The 15,032-nt window shown below is 44.5% G+C and overlaps 1 protein-coding gene across 2 annotated transcripts in view; it reads right to left on the bottom strand.

Moving 5' to 3' along the window:
* NAPG (NSF attachment protein gamma) overlaps positions 1-4,877 on the bottom strand; it is a 33,512-nt gene extending 28,635 nt beyond the window's left edge. Inside the window, exons 1-2 of one of the 2 annotated variants that reach the window (XM_023740057.1) lie at positions 4,717-4,877; positions 1,089-1,156 (exon numbers count right to left, since the gene is read on the bottom strand). In XM_023740057.1, the coding sequence (XP_023595825.1) occupies positions 1,089-1,156; positions 4,717-4,772 (124 nt within the window). In that variant the 5' untranslated portion in view covers positions 4,773-4,877. The remainder of the gene's footprint in view (positions 1-1,088; positions 1,157-4,716) is intronic. The other variant, XM_004385794.2, reaches the window with a different exon arrangement.
* Positions 4,878-15,032: the final 10,155 nt, after the last annotated feature.

The raw sequence follows: 15,032 nt of genomic DNA, 5'->3' as shown, positions 1-15,032 counted from the left end.
AGAAGTGTTTCCAACACCAACGTCTAAGCTTTGAGAAACTAAGCATCCATCAAACTAACACTCCCGAATTACCGGGAGGTGCTTTCTGCCACCAGACAGTAGCTCACATCATCGGCTTTACATTTAATAATAAAAACAGTGCTTTAAAAAGTCAGTTATAGCTAGTTCATCTTTTGAGTTATTTAGAAACAGAAAACCAATAAATACATTAAATACTTACAACAAACCCGCCTGGTTGATACAATCTTTAAATACGTGCATTAACAACACATTTTTTTTTGTTTTTTTGTTTTTAAACAAAGCTTATACACTGTTTCGGCGTCTGTGAAACCGACAATTCACTGTCCAAAGAGCTAAGTGTATACTGCTAGTGTTGTAGAAGTATCTTCATCAGGGCAAAACAATTGGAAGTGGCCCCAAAATATGATCTTAGAAATTTCTGGAAAACTTAGCAAGGTTGCTTGTAAACAAGGAGACAAAAGTGGAAATCATACTGCCTTGAGAAAACATCTTTTTTTTTTAAAATCATGCTCATATAAAATTTGCTTTACTAAAATGTCGAAAAGAAACAAAATACTGAAACCACTGTCATCTGGATTTCCTCTTTTTTTTTTTTTTTTTAAAATTGTACTAATTATTTATTTTCCATAACAACTTAAAGAAAATAAGCAAAGGCTGCTTTAAGGAGACAATCTAGCCTGGAATATTTTATTTTTGAAAGAGGTTCATGTTGTCAGATGCACACAAAATAAATATGTTAAATTGCTTTCATTGAGAAGACTTGTAAAAATGATGCCCCTCCAATTATAAAAGTGTCCAGAAGAGGTATAAAACAATGCTAAAGACCTGCATCTGTGTACCACCAACCCTATCCCTATCTGCTGTCATGAAAGACAGGTAGCAGGATCGCCAACTCAGCCCTCAACACACCTGAACATCAGTGAGAAAAAATGCAAGGGCTTAATGCATTTTTTAATAGCTATTGCAATTTGACAGGAAGTATTCAGAATAAATAATTATGCTCAGATGAAGTTATCAGACTGTCCTAAAATTACACACTGGAGTGACAAGGATACAGTCACACGTACCTGCTTTTCCATATTCAGAAGCAGCACTGTCATAATCCGGCTTCCATTTTAAAAAACCAGTTTTCAGGCTAAAATAAAAGGAAGACACGTTTCACATAAGTTGCCAACTATAAGTCAGAACCTCGCTTATAATGATATTTAAAAAAGAAGAAACCATCAGGCACCAACTCCCCATCCAGCCCACCTCCATCCAAACTTACTTATAACTAAATACTCCCACACCACCTGCCCTCCCCGTCATGGAAGTAGTGTTCTCCTTTTAAAATGCCAGCCTAACAGCCACAGAGAGCAGAGGTTCTCTATGTCTGGTCCCCGTACCAGCAGCATCAGCAATACATGGGAACTTGTTAGGCAAATTTTTGTGCCCCATCCCTGACCTACTGATCTAGAAACTCTGTGTTGGGGTATGGCTATGTGTGTTTTAACAAGCCCTGAAGCACAGTAAAGCTTGAGAACCTTTAAGCACAGTATCAAGTGAGCAGGAGTCACAAGACCGGAGTTCAGAGGACCAGCTGCCATCGAGTCCATTGCATCTCATGTGACCCCATGTATGTTAGAGTACAGCTGTGCTCCACAGGGTTTTCCATGGCTGTGTTTTTGAAGTAGATTGCCAGGTCTTTCTTCCCAGGTACCTCTGGGTGGACTCGAACCTTCAACCTTTAGGTTAGCAGCCGAGTGTGTTAACCATTTGTACCACTCAGGGACCTGGAGTTCAGAGGAGGGGCCTAGATATAAACTGGGGACTCATCAGAAAATAGGCATAGACAAAATCACCTAGGGAGACTGTAGAGAGAGGACAGAAAGACAAAGGAATACAAACATTCAGGGGAAAACAAAGGGAGTCAGCGTAAAAGGCTGAGAACCAGCCATCAGTGGAAAGGAAGGATGACTAAGAAAGAGAAGGATGTTATCAAAAGCAAGAGAAGATGCTTTCCATGATCATAATGACTTCTTAGATCCCAAATCAAAGGACAATCAATTGAGTCCTTTTGTCTTTTCTGCAATATTCTTTTTTTATTTTAAAATAATTTCAGATTCATAGTTTAACGTAGCTCAATGACTCTCACACTTGGCTGTATATAAGAATTACTAAGTAAACACCATCTTAAATTCTGAACTTCAATTCAATTAACAGACATCTGCTTACACATGGCACTGTTAGCTTCAGAGGAATCAGGAACTGGGGAAGTACATCCTTGACTGTGAGACAGCGTGGGAACTGCCCAAAGGCCCTAACTTATAACCTTTTTTAGCCAATTAAACTTATTTAACACTTGTTTTGTGTAAGTACTGTGAACAAGATCCAAATCTGCAAGCAACTTTTAAAGCTTACCAAGAATTTTATTGCTCAAAAAATAAAATCCTTAAATTGCAATATATGTCTAATTTAACTCCAAAGCTCTCATTATATTCTGTATACTAACATATTTTTTTTAAACTCCACCAAAAACAAGATACAATCACTCAATTATATCCATTGTACTATACATGGAAAGAACCAGTCATTAAAGCTTGTCAATTCTACTTGATAAAGGTTGCCCAATCCTGCCCCCTTTACCCTTACAGCCTTCTCACCTGCCTACAGCACCTTAGTGGGAGTCACCTTTCCTGCTCTGTCCTCCTCTCTATTCCCCTCACCCTGGGAAATTAACTTTTCCTTTCTTTGTACTTTCACCATAACCCCTGTATAGTTAACACCTCATTTTTACTCATCTGTTTGTCTATTCTCCTATAAATTTTAAACTTTGAGAAAGGGACCACTTTCAGGTCACCCCTATATCCCCAGTGGCCAGTACACAGCAACAACTTTGTAAACGTTTGCCTACTGAATATGCCAAAGTTCTCACCCTGCTCCAGTCCATTCTCCAAGTTTCCACCTCATTTATTTTGCCAAAAACAAATCTAACCACATCCACTGATTATTCAACGCCTAGAATAGATAAGATTCAAGGCTATTAAAACAGGAGCCCCTTCACAGTCTGTCCCGTCCTCTTCTCCGCTCTCGTGCTTCTTGTGGCACTCTACCTACTATGTTTACTGTTCCCTGTATACCTCTTCAGCCCTGGTGGCACAGTGGTTAAGAGCTCAGGCTACTAACCTAAAGGTCGGCAGTTGGAAACCACCAGCTGCTCCTTGGAAACCCTACGGGACAGTTCTATTCTGTCCTATATGGTCACTATGAGTCGAAATCAACTCAACGGCAACGAGTTTGGTGCCCCTCTCTGGTTAAAAGCTCTGCTGCTAACCAAAAGGTTGGCAGTTCAAATACACCAGCCCCTCACTGGAAACCCTATGGGGCAGTTCTACTACAAGGTCGTTATCAATCAGAATCGACTGAAGGGCAGCGGGTTTGGTTTTTTGTGCACCGTACCGCACCCTGTGCATAGAATCTCTCTCACGATTTCCCTGTCTAAAAAGTCTTATTTTTCAGGCCCTGCTCAGAAATCACCTCTCTATAAAACCTTCTTAAATTTCCCCAGGCAGAATAAACTCCTCCCTCTATGTTACCAAAGCACATTTAACACATCTCTATTACAGTCCTTATCACACACTATTCTATTTTTGTGTTTGCTCCCACTAGAAAGTGAGACTGTCTGGGCACCTCCTGCACCAAGAGAGACCCTCCCCTCACCACCTTACACACTGCCCGGAAGTAGTGGGGTACAAAGGGAAGAGTTTTGAGTTTTTCTACTGTTCGAAAATTGCCTCTGCCACTGTGCAGCCTGGGAAAGTCATTATGAGGTTTCTGAGCCTCGTTTCCTCTTCGGTAAAATAACACTGTCTAATTAGAAAATTGTGAAGATCTCAGATTACGTATATGGAGCACCTATAACAGAGCACAAAGCAGAGTCCTCACTGTCCGTAATTACTAGATAATAGTTCGTTGGAATAATGAATTCATAAGTTTACTGGGGGGGGGGGGGGGTTGTGACAAAAGGAATGATGAAAGGAGAATCAGTTCAGTTCCATAAATATTTGTTGGGTGCCTACGAGACACCGTACCAGAAGTCGACAGAAAAACACTGAGGAAGCACAGAGTTCCTGCCCCAGGGACAGTCCGATGGGAAATGACAAGATTCATCGAGGCATTTTCTGAGTAAATCTGCAGCCCACTCCCCCGACACAGGGAGTGTTTCAGAGCAGTGGTTCTCAACAGGGCGACTGTGTCTCGCAGAAGGCATTTTTGGCTGTGGGAAAAGAGGCTGCTCCTGGCATCTGGTATGTAGAGGTCAGGGATGCTGCTGAACATCCTACCGCGCACGGGGCAGCCCCCAGCACAACGAACCATCGGTCCGGAGTGCAGAGGTTGACAAATTGTTTCTCAGGAAAAGCCGCAGGGCTTAAAGGAAACGTAAGGGCTGCCCGGGCCCCTCCTCCCACCGGGACACCAGCTCAGGAAAGCGGACTACTTCCGGCGAGAAGGGCGGCCGGCGCTGCCCGAGGGGCCGCGGCCCTGTCCCGCTCCCGGGATCCCAAGCTCTGGGGGACTCCGAGGTCCCCCGCAGCCTCCCCGGGCCGTCAGGGCGGCCCCACCCACATCCCTGCCCCCTCCCTCAACCCCGCAGGGCCTTGAGACCAGGCCATGAGGTCACGGGCCCAGCGGCCGTCCGTAGAGTCTCTCACTCACTATTTCTCTGCTTTAGCGAGGTGCTCCAGCCCCTCGTTTATTTTTTGAGCTGCCATCTCCAGAGCCCGGTGCCTGACATGGGCCGCAGATGCGCCTCTTCCCCTCGGCCCGAAAGCGCCAGGCCGCCTACCTATGGGAATGCAGAGACGGAAACGGACGTCTCGACAGAAGAGCGGGCTACGGCAGCGCGGAGGGCTCAAGCCGGCTAACGCAAACGCAGTGATAAGGGCGGCTTTGCCCTAGCAGTGGACACGTCGCGCAGGCGCAGAGCGCCAGGGCTCGGCAGGCTGACGCGGCTTCTGGTGCAGGTGTGGGCTTTCTGTAGGATGTTTCTGTAGGGGTACTTAGTGTTTGATTCGTTCGTTTGTTCATTCATTCACTCATTCACTTATTCACTTCATCGTTCAGTCAACAAATAGTTACTGAGTACCTAATTTATCAGGCACTGCTCTAGGCGCCAGAGAATCAGCAGGGCTTGTAACATACAGAAACCCCGCCCCCACGTAGCCTTGCTTTCTTGTTCAAGTGAAAAAGATCTGGACCCTCCTTGTAGAGTTAATTGACATTATAACTCATTACATCTGACGTTTCTGTATATAATAGCTAGAACAGCATTCATTTTGAGCTCTACTTACATGTCAGTCAGTATGCTACTTGCGAAGAAAGGGCAGGCGATCTACTTCCAAAAAATCAGCCATTGAAAACCCTATGGAGCGCAGTTTTATTTTGACGCACATGGGGTCGCTATGAGTCCAGCTGACTAGAGGGCAGCTGGCTTGGTTTTGGTTTATGCTACCTACAAAGTACACAGTGGTGAACAAAACAGACAGTGTCAAAAACCAAATTTGTTGCCGTGCGGTTGATTCCGACGCATAGCGACCCTATAGGACAGAATAGAACTGCCCCATAGAGTTTCCAAGCAGCTCCTGGTGGATTCAAACCGCTGACCTTTTGGTTAGCAGCGGTAGCTCTTAACCACTAGCCACCAGGGTTTCCAGACAGACAGTAAGCTCTGATTATTGTCAAATATTACCAACTGTGGCAAGTGCTCTGAATGAAAAGTTCAAGGTGTTATGATCGCTTGCAATAGCCTAGTAGAAATAATAGCTGATAATATAGTTGGCTCAAGGAGCCCTGGTGGTGCAATGGTTAAAGTGTTCGGCTGCTAACCAAAAGATTAGAAGTAGAAACCCACCAGCCTCAGCAAGAGAAAGATGTGGCAGTCTGCTTCTGTAAAGATTACAGCCTTGGAAGCTCTATAGGACAGTTCTACTCTGTCCTATAGGGTCAGTATGAGTTGGTATAGACTCAAGGGCAGTGGGTTTTTGGTTTATTTAATATAGTTGGCTCAATTCTCTGTCATAATCCATGGTGACTTCAATATCCATATTGCAATCCCTATACAGCCTCTCAGTTTCTAACCTCCAATGGTCTTTTCTTACACCCAGCTCAGCTACCCATTCCCACAATCCTATCTTTGACCTTGGTGTTGTGGTTGTTAGCTGGCATTGAGTCAGCCCCTGCCCCATGGTGAGTCCATGCACAATGGAAGCTGATTGCCAGGCCTTTCTTTCTAGTCTGCCTTAGTCTGGAAGTTCTGCTGAAACCTGTACAGCATCATAACAACAAGCAAGCCTTCACTGACGGATGGGTGTTTGCTGTGCTTGGGTGCACTGAACAGGAATTGAACCCCAGTCTCCCGCATGGTGAGAATTCTACCACTGAACCACCTCCGCCCCCATCCTTGACCTTACTAATCACTAATAACTGCCTGTCCTCCATAGTATCAGTTTTAAGAAGCCCACCCTAACTACCCCTTTCTGTCATTCCAACTCAATCCTCCTAGTATCAATAGTTCTTTACCTTCAACAGCCAGTGGCGTCACTAGAGGGGTGTGGGGGTGCAGACCACACCAGTGACACTGTCAGACGGGGTGACACCAGAATGACTGTCTACAAAATATTGTGCTGTGGGCACTGGTGTGCAGATGCTGGCAGGCCCCGGGCTGGGTGCTGTGGCATAGCTAGGCCAGGTGCTGGTGCAGGAGGAGGCAGCCCGCAGGCTGCACGCACGCTGGGCCAGGTGCTGGTGCAGGAGGAGGCAGGGTGCAGGAGGAGGCAGGGTGCAGGAGGAGGCAGCCCGCAGGCTGCATGCACGCTGGGCCAAGGCCGTGGTGCACGCGGTGCAGGAGCACCTAGTGGTAGCAGTGCTGGGGCCCCCCTGGGTGCCCGGCCAGGTTCTGTATGGTCTGGTACAGGAGGAGGTCCATGGGGGGTGGTTGACACCCTGAGTTACCGCACTAGGTGACACTAACCACTGAACAGAGCCATTGTCCTTTTCCTATCCTCCTTCCCTCCTTACTCAGCGTAGGTTCTGTGGTCCATCATGTCAGCCGCTGTCTTGCATATACCCTCAGCTTCCTTGGCCCACTCTCCTTTCTGCTAGCCTGGGAAAATCCCAATTCTCCACCTACTCTGTAACTTCTTTTGAGTAAGTGAATGTGGCTGGAGAAAAACAAGCATGCTAACCTTACTCATTTTACAGAGCGTCAACATTGGGTCAACCCTCAGTGCTGCTGAGCAACTGGGCTTCATTTCCCTGGTCAAATCACTCACTCCCTCACTTGGATGGCTATTCCACACCCTCCTTCTTCTCAAAACTCCCATGCAGTTTCCCTGCCTGCCTGCCTGCCTGCTAACTCTCACTTCTTGTTGGATAGAAAATAACAATTACAAGAGCTCTTCTGTTTGGCCTCACAGCCACATCTAGAAATCCACCTGATCTGTCCCCAATCATGCTGCCTTTTCAGCTCTGGGATGACTGATGAAGTATAAACCAAGCCCGTTGCCATCGAGTCGATTCCAACTCATAGCGACCCTGTATGACAGAGTAGAACTGCCCAATAGGGTTTCCAAGGAGCAGCTGGTGGATTTGAACTACTGACCTTTTGGTTAGCAGCTGAGCTCTTTATCGGTGCCTATATCAGGAAGCAGGAGAGCCTTACATTTTTAAGTGAAGTTAGGATTACTAATCACGCATGCCATAAACCTCTAAAACCACTGAAAGTGCCCACAAGTTTTTCTAAGGCGTCTATACCAAAAATCTATAGGCTCCTCATTCTCCCTTATTTGTTCATCCATTTATTAAATAATTATTTCCTGAGCCCCTACCATGTACAAGTCACAGTGCCTAGGCCCCAAGGGCACCATTGTTGAGCCAGAGACATAATGCCTGCCCACTTGGAATTTGTGATCTAGGAGGGAAGATGAATGCGAAACTTAATTTTACTTAAGCATCTGCAAAGAAAGAACGAAAAAGAGAAAATAAGCATAATGGCCCCTTGGCATTTGAGGGTTCTGTGTCCCCAAAGCAACTTCGACCAGGTAAGCCGTGTGTGTTCTAACTTGCATTCATAATAAAGGGGATGAGAGGAAGGAGGATGGGGGACAATAAAGGGGTGACACAAACACCCTCATTTTTTTCCTTTTCCTCTTTCCTTCCTATAATAAGATGGAAGTAGGGACTGAGTAAAGGAAATTTAAACTGACAAGCTGGGTTGGATGAGCTGAGATTAGAAAGATTGGACTGAATGAGAAAAGACTGAGCTATGTAGCGTTCAGACTAAACTTGTGTCAAATTAAAAGAAAAAAAATCAAGACTTAAGTGGACTTCATTAGAGGAAAAACTATTCAAAAGGATTATTGCAAAAGGGGAAGTCCTATCGCAATAGGGAGAACGCTGTGAGCATAAGATCCGCAAGCCTCCCCAGAGTTAATAATAAAAAGGTTTTCTTTTGTACAAAGGAGTAGACAAGGCTAGAAAGAATCAGGTGTGGGGGAGTGAGATGAAAGGGTGAAGTGATTAGCCAGCAGATCAGAGAATGTTCTTCCCTGAGGCCAGCCTGTTCTCCGGGAGGGGCTCTTAAGGAGGGGCTGTATGCTGACTCAGGCCGAGGGTCTGCCAACGTTCAGGGCAGGAGAGGAGCTTAGCCAAAGTTTGGTTAACAAGCATTTTGTTCCAATCTTTCAGTGGGGACAAGCAATTCAACTAGTCATTTATGAGGCAAAGAATGGGAATTTGGAGGGTCTGAGGCGTCCTTGAGTCCTATCTAAGTCATGTGAAGAAGAGTGGTTCTTTGTAGAAAGTTTATTCCCAGAACACAAAAGAGTGGGGAATTTCTAGCCTTTGCTGTTTTTCATGCTGACTGGGCTCAGGTAAAATGCAACATTGTCATCTGATAGCATAACTCAGCATTAGCGGCCCATGAAAATACTTTCTGCCATCACAGCAGCTGCTGCCAGAACCTGATCAAAGGTGGTCTTTGTGCCTTTGATCCATCTCCTAGCTTCCTTTCACAAGCCTTCTCCTGCCTCCTCTTCTAGGCCTTTTCGGAGTCCCCGGGGGACATAAACAGTTAAGTGCCCACGTACTGGTTGAAAGGTTGGCAATGCTAACTCACCCAGAGGTGCCTCGGAAGACAAGCCTGGCAATCTGCTTCCAAAAGGTCACAGCCTTGACAACCCTATGGGGCAGCTGTACTCTGAGCAGGAGTCTACTATGACAACAATGCCCCTTGGGCTTGCTGCTCACCCAAGTGACTCCTTCTGAGCCAATGGAAAGGACTCTGGTTCTAGAAGTTTCTTTTCTTTATCCTACCTCAATAAAAATTTACATTGCCAAGTACTTTACCTGTTTTGGATCTAACTAAAGTGATTCCCATCAAAATGTGAATGAGGCTTTAAACAGCTTATTAACCCAAATCTTTCTCTAGTTATGGCCTAAGTCTGGACAGTCCCTCCATGTTCTTTGTAGACACAAAACAGTCCCCCTTCTCTTGCTTAGCCTGCTACTGGGAAGTAAATTTCTGGGACCACCTCCCTCAGCTGGATATTCAGTGAAGTAAAGGTGTTTGTCATTGCTTGGGGAAAGGGTTTGGATGGCTGGATGAAGTCTGACTATTTCCAACCACTAACCATAATGTGGGAGGCATAGGCGCTCTTATGTCATTTTTATTGTGTTTGTTTGTTTAATTACTAGTACCGCAGCAGTGTTATTTTCTCCTTTCTTTTCCCTTCTTCAAATATACTGCTACCTTAGAGATTAGATACGCTTCTGAGACCTGGCCCAGGAGTGTTACCACAGTTCATGAAATCATTCAAGGGGAAAATATGTTCTGAATTACAAACAACAAACTTAGAGGAAACTTTTACAAGAAACCCTCATAACTTAGTGGCTTCTTCTCCTTGGCGTTGGGGTTTTAGAAAATTGTTCTGGGTTTTAGTTGGAACAAAACTGATAGAAACTGCTGTGATTGGTAAAATCCATTGGTGAAAATCACCCTTAAATCCCTGCTAGATTAATACGGAGAATTATTTCCCCAGGTTCATATTGCAATGCCTGCTCACCAGCTCCGCTTGGAAGTCTGGAATCTGAAGTGTGATCTGTCCAGATATGAGCTCTGATCTTTCCCAGCCTGCTCCCCCGCAGCTGCAGCCTTCTCATTGCCCCAACCATGGGGTCATCCTTGCCGCCTCTCTTCCTCTCATGCACCACACACAATCCGTCAGGAAATTCTGCTGACTCCTCCTTCAGAGGAATCCGGCACACGGACACCTCTCACTCCCTCACGGCCCCCAGTACAGTCTGAGTCCACATTGTTTGTTACTGCAGTGGCCTTCTGGCCGACGACCCTGCCCCTCTGCTGGCTCTCACGGGTCATTCTCAACACAGCAGCCAGGAGCCTTTCACACATAAGTCACATCATGTCGCCCCCTCCAGTGACTGCATTGTCCCGCGGAGTAAAAGCCAAAAGCCCGACAAAGGCCTCTAGGGCCTACAATCCTCTTTGCTGTTTCCATGCCCACTCCAGGGACACTGCCCTTCCAGCCCCCTACAATTTCCCAGACACAGCAGGTACACTCCCACCTTAGGGTCTTTGCTCCAGTGTTTCCTCTGCTTGGAACACTTTCCCCACATAGCTTGATCTTCTTCCAGCCTTTGCTCAAACCTTATGTTCTCAATAACGCCCATCCTACTTAATAATGCTGCAACCTGCTCCCCTCTGTCTTCGACGCCTTCAATCCCCCAGTCTCACCCCACTTTTTTCCATAGTGCTTGTCATCTCCCAGCATGATAGAATTTACTTTTTTAAACTAAGTTTGTTGCTTTTTTGTCCACTAGAATTTAAGCTCCACAGGCCCGGTCTCTGTGTGTTTTTTCCTCTGGGGTCTCCTGAACGTATGGGACAATGCCTCACGTCACAAGCACACAATGTATATGTGCTGAATAAATTAATATTTTGCTCCCTGTACATGTTCCTGTGGTGCCTTTTCACACCTTGCTGATGTGTTTAGTTCTGGATTCGTGTCATAAATGCCTCAGCAGCTGCTTCCCCACACTAAGCTGTGAGCTTTGGAGGGCAGGTGCAATGTCTTTGCCACCTTTCTGCCTTCAGACCTCGTACAGCATCGAGAAGGTAACAGAATTCAATAAGTGGTTACCTGTGATTCTCATGTTATTATGGAAGATCTCCAAGAAAAGGAAGAGTTAGGACATTTGGAACAATGTTTCTTCAGAAGCCTCTTTTTCAAAGTGATTTATTTGGCTTGTCATCTACTTCTATTTTCTGAGCTTTCTCTACAATTCTCCTGGTCTCTCCTGCTTTGCCCTTCACGGAATCTTCATTTTTAATGTCTTCTTGCTTCCAAATGACTTTCAAAAACATGGCAAGAGAGAGTGAGTGAAAACAGAGAAAGGCCAGAGATGACCACACTCACATGTTCTAGTCCTTTGATCTGGACATAGGACACCACTGACAAGCATAATCTTAAACCAGTAGCTTAACTTTAAACACTACCAATCCACGGTATTTCTCTTGCTTGAACTGGAGAAGAAGTAGGTGGTAATAGTGTAGGTAGCAGAAACAGCATAGCAGAGCTCCTGATGGAGGCCAACAGCAAGACCTCAACTAAGACTTGGAGTCCCTAGTAGGCATAAGACAAACAGTTACTGAGCAATTACCAATTGCAGACACTCTGCTAAGTATTTTAGGTGTACTACCTTACAAGTAGGAGCCCTACTGGTGCAGTCGTTAAGTGCTCAGCTGCTAACCAAAAGATCAGCAGTTTGAACCTAGCAGTCTGCTTCTGTAAAGGTGACAGCTATGGAAACCCTATGGAGCAGTTTACTATGAACTGGAATCAACGCGATGGCAATGGGTTTGGTTTATTTGGACTTTACAAGTAGGAGTCCCCGGGTGGCACAATTGGTTAGGTGTTTGACTACTAGCTGAAAGGTTGGTGGTTAGAACCCATGCACAGGTGCTTTGGAAGACAGTCCTGATGATATTTTTCCAAAAAGTCATAGCTTTAAAAACCGCATGGAGCACAGTTCTGCTCTAACATGCATGGGGTCGCCATGAGTCAGAATTGACTAGATGACAACTGTCTTAGTTATCTAGTGCTGCTATAACAGAAATACCACAAGTAGATGACTTTAACAAACAGAAATTTATTCTCTCACGGTTTAGGAGGTTAGAAGTCTGAATTCAGGGCACTGGCTCTAGGGGAAGACTTTCTCTGTTGGCTCTGGGGGAAGGCCTCCTTTCAACATCTGTGGGCTCAGTGTTCCTTAGAGATCTCGATGTGTCTTGGTATCAATCTTCCCCTGGGTCTAGGAGGTTCTCAGTGCAGAGACCCTGAGCCCACAGGACACGCTCCACTACTGCCTCTTTTTTCCTGGTGGTATTGAAGTCCCTCTCCTCACTGCTGGATTCTCTCTCCTTTTATCTCTTGTAAGATAAAAGATATGACTCATGTAAGGGTGTGGCTTGAGTAAGGGTGTGACTCAAGATATACACCATACTAATCCTGCCTCATTAACATACAGAGGTTTAGGATTTACAATACATAATTATACAATACCACAAAATGGAGGACAATTACACAATAATGGGAATCATGGCCTAGCCAAGTTGACACATATTTTGGGGGGACACAATTCAATTCATGACAGCAACTAACAACAATGAACTTATAAGTACTATTCTTATCCCTATTTTACATATGAGGAGGCTGAGGTTAAGTAACTTGCCTAAGCTCATGCAGCCAGTAAATGGGAAAGTGGGGACTTGACCCCAGAACTATCTGAATTCCAAATCTATACTTGACTCACTATGATAGAATAAAAAGTAGGCTCTGTTTTATGGTATTTGATAACAACTCACACAACACCCCTACTTGGTTGCATGGGTCAATCATTGATTTTCAAATGTTTTTAAAGAAAGAAATCACGGTACACTTTACTAGGTACTTACACTAGCTTGAAATTTTACTAATTATTGAGACATTAGAGCTGGGAGTTTGTTGGTGTCTTAGTTATCCAGTGCTGCTATAACAGAAATACCGCTAGTGGGTGGCCTTAGCAAACAGAAATTTATTTTCTCACAGTTTAGAAGGCTAGAAGTCTGGATTCAGGGTGCTGGCTTAAGGAAGGCTTTCTCTCTCTGTCAGCTCTGGAGGAAGGTCTTGTCTCTTCAGCTTCTCTTTCCTGGTTCCTTGGAGATCTCCATGCGGCTTGGCTCTAACTTCCCCTGTTGCTGCTTTTTGGCTCGCTTGTTGAATCCCTTTTATATCTCAAAAGAGGTTGACTCATGATACACCCTGCACTAATCCTACCTCGTTAACATAACAAAGATAAACCCATTCCAAACAGGATTATAACCACAGGCATAGAGATTGAGATTTGCAACACGTATTTTGGGGAGACACAATTCAGTCCAAAACAGTTGCGTATGACTGAAGTGAACCTACAGAGGGCCGAAAAAAAGAGACATCCCTTGAATATGTGATAGGCATACTATGCTGAGAAGACAGACTTCCTGATGTAACGCCCATTTCCTGCTCTGGTTTTGTCTTTGGCGGCAGTCCTGCGGTTCTCTTAACAAACACACGGTGGCGACATTTGCACGTGCTTTTACAAGCCACAAGGCTTCTAAACAAGTCTTTTTACTACTTTGGATTATAGTCAGATTCTGAAACGTTTTGCATTTATAATTAAACTTTCCACATAAAAGTTTCTTTTTGTTGTTGTTGTACGCTTATTTAAGCATTGTTGCTCAAGGATTCAGAGTACAATAAAGCTGGAAAGATCTAAAGCATTTCTTTGACATCCATTTTAACCAACACAATTATTTTGATGAACATTATTTTAAGAAGAGAGAGAAAGATATAGAACTTTCTTTGCTAGTTATCTTTTAATAAAAGAAAACCAATTTACTGAATTGGCTTAGTGGAGTCGTATACTATTTTACTGGACGAACTGGAGATAACCTAGTTCCATCCTGTAAATGTTCTCTTTTTTAAAAACGTATTCCATAGTTATTCCTATGAAGAGGACTTTAGCCTTAATTGTAATAATTTAATTTTCTTACAAGGATAATATATTCATGTGAAGAAATTTTGTGCAAATGTGAATTCTGCAAATTTGAAGTAATACAGCAAAAAATATGAATAAAGCCTAATTTCATTAACGAAAATTTGGAAATAGCATGTATTCTCCAAGTAAAAAACCCCTCAAGAATTGCACAATTTCGAACTGTCAGGACTGAAGAGTTGTAAACTGTGTTTCTGTAATTTGTTCTCTAGGCGGGCACTCAGTGACTATTTGTGGAGCTGCTTCTCCATGGCAGGCACTGTTCTAAGCTCTGGGGATAGAGCTGTGCACAACAGACAAAAATTCCTGCCGCCCTATGGAGTTTACCTTCTAGTGGCAAAGGGTGGTGGACAGCGGGGCGCAGTAAGCAGAGCCGGAATGCTAGCTGGGCCGGGTGTTCTGCTTTATTCAAAGGTAAAGCAGCAAAGTAGGTGGAGACAGCAAGAGGGTGAAGGTGGGTGAGTTACTTCATTGAGCAATGACAGCTGAGCCAAGACTGGAGGGAAGAGATGGACTGAGCCAAGACGGTACCAGGACAGAATTTTCGTGATAGAAAATAACAGCAAGTTTGTGAGGCAGAGTGTACCTGGCATATTCCAGGGATTAGCAAGTGAGGCTTAAATTTGCTTGCTTAAATACAACTTCCTTCTACTTGTATAATTAGAAATTAATAAATATTAATAAGGAAGCTAAAAACGCACCCATAGTCCATTATAAAGTCTGATGTAAAGTTCGTGCAAACACTGAGTTTTCCAAGCCCACAAGCACACTAATTCGCAAGGGGAGCTGCAGGACCCTTCCCGAAGATCACGGTGCAGTGAGGTGAGGGACAGAACACGCTGACACATACTAAAAAAGATACAAAATGAGAACGGAAGCATTGA

This window comes from Trichechus manatus, unplaced genomic scaffold (assembly GCF_000243295.1).
Source record: "Trichechus manatus latirostris isolate Lorelei unplaced genomic scaffold, TriManLat1.0 scaffold00146, whole genome shotgun sequence".
NCBI classification, from domain to species: domain Eukaryota; kingdom Metazoa; phylum Chordata; class Mammalia; order Sirenia; family Trichechidae; genus Trichechus; species Trichechus manatus.
Note: the sequence above shows the minus strand (reverse complement) of the source record. Positions and strands in the feature narration are given on the sequence as shown.